This window comes from Manis javanica, chromosome 1 (assembly GCF_040802235.1).
Source record: "Manis javanica isolate MJ-LG chromosome 1, MJ_LKY, whole genome shotgun sequence".
Classification (NCBI taxonomy): Eukaryota; Metazoa; Chordata; class Mammalia; order Pholidota; family Manidae; genus Manis; species Manis javanica.
Window position 1 is genome coordinate 38915666 of NC_133156.1, and position 7224 is coordinate 38922889.

Consider the following 7224-nt stretch of genomic DNA (forward strand, 5'->3'; position numbering starts at 1 on the left):
TTTATTTCACTTTTTTATTTTATTTCAGTCCTTGGTTTGGATACCCCTCAACCATCTCAGAGTCGATAACTAGGAGAACCTCCAATAAGGTTTCATAGGTCCAAAACAAGATACATCTTATATATAAGAGAAAATTTGCTGATGGCCAAAGTAGCTACACACACAGAAAAGACTATTAAAATATCACACAAATGGCCAGTGAGCATGAAAAACATGTCTAACATCACTTGTAACTGCCCATCCCCTGACCAAAAAAAAAGAAAAATTTTAAGATGCCTTTAAAAAAATCAAAGTGACAAAGTTTTTTTCAAACATAAACCACAATGCAGTGGAGCATACTGTAAAACAGGCACTCTCACACTCTACGAGCAAGCATTTAAACTGATACCAACTCACTGGAAAATAATTTGACAGTGTGGACCAAGAGTTTTCAAATGTTTAGACCCTCTGACCCAGCAATGTAAGACTCCAGAGAACAAATGGATAGACACGCAAAGGTTCATACACGTGGATGCTCATGACTTGTAATAATGACCAATGACACATGACCTAAATGTCCCAAAGTAGGATAATGGTTAAATAAATGGTGATCCGTTCATGACAAAACACTAGACAGTCATTAAAAATAATGACTTTATAACTTTTAAATTATCAAGAAAGCATACACTATAGTTATTAAATACAAAGGATCAAAACATAACACTATGCATTTTATTTAAATATACTCTTGTAAAAGGAGAAAAGTTAAGAAATACACCAAAGTTGCCATAATTATTTCTTGGCAGTAGGCTCATCAGTTAATTTTATTTTCTTTTGTGCATCTTTCCATGTTTTTATAATTGCTTTTATATTTAAGAAACAGACTTGCTATCTTTTTACCTTATTATTGTGGAAAATTTCAAAGTAATTAAAAATCAAAATCATAGTAAAATTCCATGTTTCAATAATTCAATTGAAGGCAGCTGAAGTTTCTCTGAAGGAAGAAATTATTTATTTAAAACATGATATTTACATATTTAAACACAATAAAAGCAGGATCCATTCTTTACTGTTTTACATGCATCCTCTCTAACTTGGAACCTGATAAACTCTCAAAGTCTCTTCCAATCCACAAAAGCTCTTGTTCAAGTGGAGCTTCTGTTCCTTACAGGTTGACATCAAAGCTCAGTTTTCGCATCTGATAATGTGAATCTCCTGCTTGCTAACCTCTGGTTCTATCTGCCTCTTCCAAGCACATTCCTCTTCTTTTTGCCTCAAGCCTCACTTCCCATTAGGGTCCTGGGCATCCCTAAGACTTTCGGCCACCTAGGGCTCTGATGAGATCTGAACGTTTCGATCCAGGATGCTTGAGCAACCCTGTCCTTTGCTATTTTTTTTTTTTCTGCTAATTTGTCCAATTGACTTCTCTGAAGAAGGGACATTTCAAAACCATGGGGAGAGGAAGCTGGGTGGATGTTTGCCCAATAACTTTCACTAAGGAATTTACTTCTCTGTTTCTGATGCCCTGATTCAGCTCTGCCAACACCTTTTCTGGTCACTGGTCCTTTGCCACTTCACTCTGCGGAGTTCTGACTCGGGACCTGCCCAGTCACATTAAACATCAGGGACACAGTCCCAAGTGAGCATTTGAGGTACAGCACATAGCAACAGAGCTGTAGCAACTCCCTTCTCTAAGAGAAAGGTGGCCATGTGATAGCCCACACAAAAAAACGAAAGTTGACACAATTCAAAGTACTGTCAACTCTCCCTCAAAGAGATACAAGCTGCAACATGAGTACAAATATTTATTTTTAAGTGGGTAATCCAAAAATATTTCTCTGTGGTATGGAAGACACTTGGACACTGATATTTAAAATAGGATGCTCCTTCTTGCCAGGACACATTTCAAGCAAAACAATGAAACAGCATTGCAAGGATCTATGGGGCCTCCCTGTACAGCTATACTTAGCTTTTCTCCTGCAACTGCCTTCTGTGCTAGAAGGGGTAACATCACTTCTAGGAAGTGTAGGGAGCTGATTCACTGTTTATGCTTCCTTAAGGTTAAAATTCGTTTCTCTTTAGGGCTAGGTTAAATAGATCCTCAAGTTCCAGAGAGCACTGGAAACTTGTCCTACATATTTGCATCCCCCTTAAGATCTAGTACAATATTTAGCATACAGTGAGTGTTCAATTAATGGATAAATTACATAAGTGAGAATAAGAGACAGAAGAATTAATTACATAAGTGAGAATAAGAGACGGAATGAGACTTACCATCTACCCTCTCTCTCTGTCTCTGACATTCATTCATTTGTTCATTCAACAAATACTTATAGCCCAGGCACTGTGGCAACTGTCCCTACAAAGTACAATGACCCAGATTCTGGGCAGACAATGACTGGGAACAAAGGCAGGATCTGGAGCTCCACTTTGTTTCTCAGGCTCTTCCTGAGGATGCTCGGCATCCCACATCTGGAAGGAACAGAAAGACCTCCACAGAAAGTATCAGATCCATTCTTTGGGCAATAATGGACAGGCTGGACCATCCAAGATCTTAATTTTTAAAAATAACCTGCTGTACAATGGCCATCCATTAATTTGTCTCGGCATTTCCTGAAGCTATTTTCAGCCTCTCCTATTTTCTGATTAAATGAATTCCATGCATCTATCATCTTTAGGATAAAATGTTACAGGATAAAAAGCGACTCTCATTTGTCCTAAAACTTACTCTAAGTTCCCTTTAAAAATCCAAATTGGAACCTTTTTGGACATGTGTTCATTACCCTAGCCATAACTTCAAGGACTCCAGGCATTTCTCCTTTCCGCTTATCTTTCCAGACTCAAGAGCCACAGAGTCTAAAATCTTTCCTGACCCAGCTCTCTCTCTCTCCTACTATAATCCGTTATATGTTGCCCAATAAATTACTGATACTCTGAATCCAAAGGCATCTTATTAATTACTCCTCTCCCAGCTCTCTTCCTTTTTATTCCCTCTCAGCCCTATTTTATAAATGAAGAAACTAAGGTTCAGAAAGTGGAAGGTCCCGGAGTTGGTTACTGACACACAGCAATCACACCTCCCTTTCTAACTCTCTCATGAATCACTTGAGCTGTAAAAAACCAGAATCATAACGAATATCCTGATGCACAGGTCCTCTCAGCAAGATCAGAATGTTTTCTGTCTTGTTCCCAATTTACTTGATAAAGCTTATGCATTTGGCTGGTGCCAGTACTAGATCACTTCCCTGCTTCTTATTTTAAAAAACTAGTTTGGATTATCATTATTATTTTTCTCTCCAAGAACATTACCTTATCAATAAAATAAAGTATGTATTATGCAGAGCAAAAATAACAATGACACTATTTAATTAATTCCCATTGAAAGTTGGTCATTTTTGTGGCACTTATTTGTACTTACCTTGTGTCAGCATTAATGTGGTTAACTATTGCTCAACTAATAGCATTGGGAAGTTCACTAGAAGTTTGTCACACAGTGAAGGGAAGTCCCATCTGGGACTTCCAAACCCATACACAGAAAGGACGGTGAATTAACGGTGATAACTGGGCCTACAGGGAAGCTGAGTAGGTGCCCAAGAATGGAGCTGTCAACTCCGGCCTCTAAAAATGAGATCTTTTGAAGTTTTACCTTTTCTTTCATGGGGCCTTCAGCAGTCTTCCATTGAGGTATTATTAGTTCATGCTGTAGCTGGGGGCTGCCTTCCCCACTTCCTCCTGCCAATACAGAATGCACACCATTGGAATCCCAGACCCCTGCCCCTGGCTAAGCCAAGCATGCACTGCCACCTGAGAGAAACCCCATATTAGGTCATTAGACGACCTGTTGGATTCCAGGCTCTAGGCACTTACTATGGGTCAGGCACTCTACTAGGTGTCAGCCATAGAGTGGTAAACGGAGCTAATGAGGTGTCTGTACTCCTCAACGTTTACCTTCTAGAGGTGGGATGGACAGTACATAAATATTCTCCAATTTTATAATAAGGTCATGGAATAAGGGGTACTGAAGAGAGAGTGCCTATTTTAGACAGCATGATTAGCAAAGATGGCGTTTAAAAGAGACCAGAGGGACCAGGAGAAGACAGCCATGCAAAGATTTGGGGGCAGAGTACCCCAGGTATGAAGCGCCCAGCAAACGCAGTGGCTCCGCCTGAGCAGAAGCAGACATGCCTTGTTTAAGGAACAAGCAGAAGGTAGATGTGGCTAGAGACTAGGAAACGAGGGGCCAAGGTGGTAGGAGATGTGGTCAGCAAGACAGCCATGGGTCTGATATTACAGAGGCCATGGAAAGTGTCTGGAGTTTATTATAAATAGACTTGGAAGGCATTAGAGGATTGAGACACAGAGCAATATGATCTGTATTCAGTTTTTAAAAGATCACTCTGCCTGCTGGGTGGAGATGGGGATGGGGGAGGGGAGGCAGGCGGGAGTGAGAGCAGAAACAGGAAGGCAAGGCTGGAGGCTTGCAGGAGCCCTGGTGAGAGATGATGGTGGCTCAGACTAAAATGACATCAGTGGAGAGGAATGAAGTGGTCAGAACTGGGTAACTCTGAGGTCAAGCCTGTGGGTACTACTCCCATTGAGCTTCAGTTTTCTTAACTGTGACATGAAGACAATGATACCTGCCTGCCCATCTCATAGCATTGCTGGGGAGAGTCACTGAAAGTGCTTCCTGACCCACAAAGCACGCATTAACTCGAGCTTCCTAATGGCAAGTGTGCATTTGTATATCATTTCCTATTTTCCAAACCACTCTCACAGCCCAGTTCTCCTTCATCCTCAAGACAACAACCCTTGAAGGGAGGTAGCAGAATTCCTATTTTGCAAGAAAAGAGAATTGAACCTTATTAGAGGAGAGAGTTGTTCCCAGCAGAGCAGACCTCAAACAGTTTGCAGATCATTTTAATAAAAGGGTAATTTCCCAAGACCTAGGCAAACTAGTCTCCACAATGACAGGCCAGTTTCATAAGACTCCTGGGTATGGGGTGAGAACTCCAAAATCTATTCTTTCTAAAGCAACCACATCAGTCACATAGACTGTAATGTGTGATATAAAAGATGGCCATAGTTGTTTTGTTAGAGTGGTGAGATTATGAGATTAACTTCTCTTTCAGATTACTGATATATGATATCCTCTATCAAAATATATCCTAAAAAATAATCTCATTAGACAAGCATTGTTTTCATCTTATTGGTAAAAATCAGAAGCAATGCATTCAGTTATTCATTACATGTTTTCTGAGTACTTAACTATGTACCACGTACTATGCCAGATGCTTGATATTCATGGACGAACCAGAGAAGCAGAGTACCTACTCTGGTACCTCTAATAAGTCTAGATTCTTTGCATCAAAAAGGAATTATACCATATTTAATAAAGTATTTAAAGGAATGGAATGAACTTCATGACTGCAAAAAATGCTGAAAGCAAGGTTCAATAATAAAGGAACACAGTACATTTTAAGAAAAAGTGTTCAAAACTTTGCAAATAAGGCTAAGAGCTAAAGCAGGACCTTTTAATGTCACATTGGAGCATTGTTTAACAGGCCCTGCCAGAGATCACTGAATTATCTAGGGAAATGTACCTTTGTTTGACTTTTAAAATTTACGAGTAATTAAAAGACTATACTCTGTGAAGTTATATCTTAACAATAGATTTCTGTCTGGTACAGATGCAAATGACTTCAATCCAGTGGAAAGATAACTAAGAATTATGGTTGTTTGACCCTATGTGGGCACTGAGCACTTTTGTATCCATCCCAGTACATGACTTCAACATGATTTCTCCAATGTCTGTATCAGCCCTGTTCCTCCAATGCTTTGAACCAGCTTCGCTGATCGATTCACTGCCTCATTAATGAATTGAATAAATCCTTGCCACCCATTCATCCTATATTTGTGAGAGTCATACTTTAACTTTTCGAAAATTATACTTCTCTAATTTCTTGATGGCATTTATAGTCATTAAAATCAGTTTTGAAGAATGTAATGATGTGGGAAATGCTCATAATGTGAAGTGGAAAATGCAAGACACAAAGCTATACATATGGTATGGTTCCAATTTTATCAATATATATTTATAGGAACACACACACAAAGACTGGAGGCAAAAAGGAGAGACTGGGAAAGCAACGGAAAGAGAAGCCCAAAGCCGAAAAACGGGGAAAAAAGAAACAGAGAAAGGGTCGCAAGCCTGGGAGGGGACCTGCTGTTTTCGACTGCTCTGGATCCCCCGGATCTCCACCACCTCCCGGGGCGCACGACGTGGGAACAAAGCCAGGCTCCTGGGCTGGGGAACGACGGGGGTGCACACGCCCCGCGGAGTTGCCAGGGGTGATCCCAGGTCCCCGTGCCACCCAGCTCACCCGCCTCCATCGCCCCGTGTCTCGCCCGCGCCTGACCACTTACTTCTGGTCCATCCCGGCAGGGCGAGGGCCAGCAGGCAGAACCGGGCGGCGCCCACGCCCCCGGGCATGGTGGCAGCGGCCCCTCGCGCGCTCGGCGCTCACAAGCACGCGGCCATGCCAGCCCCCGGCCAGGCGGCGGTGCGTCTGGAACCCACTGCTCGCCCAGCGCCTCCCAGCCCGGCTCCCAGCCATCGGCCGCGAAGCTCCGCCCTCGGCCCCGCAGGGCTCCGCCACCAAGTGGAGGAGGGGACGCGCCCGCCGGAGGCGGCGAGAGGGACCTCCAGGGGAGGAGCCCGCGGGACCCCAGGGGATCCGAGCGGGCTCAGGTGATGGCTAGTGGCAGAGGAGAAGTCCGCGCCCGCGGGGGGGCTGGGATTCGCGGTGGGCGCGGCCTGGGGACGGTGGGCTCGGGCTTCTAGGAGTTAAACTGGACCCTTCTCTGCACAGCTCCCCATTTCCTCTGTCCCGCGCTGTACTAGATGCCTTGGGTGACACTCAGAGGCTACCTACCACAGTCCCCAAGAGGCCACCACGCCTAGGGACAGGCTCTGAAACAGTTAATGGTACAACCAGGTGCAAAGAATTAAGCTCTATAGGAAGCTGTTTTCTTAGCAGGACCCAAATCAGGGAGCCATTCCTTCTGACTGGGAAGAGAGGGGCGGGGAAGAGAGGATTCCCACAGGAGAAGACATCTGAGCTTGGAAGGAGGAGAAATGGAGCACCAGGCGAAGAAAACGGCCTAGACCAATGTGTACTGGGAGAGGGGAAGCCCATGAGCTGTATTAGGGAAACACTGGAATTAAGGATGATTAGGATCTAGGCC

The 7224-nt window shown here is 43.3% G+C and overlaps 1 protein-coding gene across 2 annotated transcripts in view; it reads right to left on the reverse strand.

Annotated features, from left to right (window-relative positions):
- The window catches only part of ADAM19 (ADAM metallopeptidase domain 19), a 76242-nt gene extending 69632 nt beyond the window's left edge, over positions 1–6610 (reverse strand). For both annotated transcript variants that reach the window (XM_017677270.3, XM_037025116.2), the window contains exons 1-2: positions 6403–6610; positions 3626–3711 (exon numbers count right to left, since the gene is read on the reverse strand). In XM_017677270.3, the coding sequence (XP_017532759.2) occupies positions 3626–3711; positions 6403–6469 (153 nt within the window). In that variant the 5' untranslated portion in view covers positions 6470–6610. The remainder of the gene's footprint in view (positions 1–3625; positions 3712–6402) is intronic.
- Positions 6611–7224: the final 614 nt, after the last annotated feature.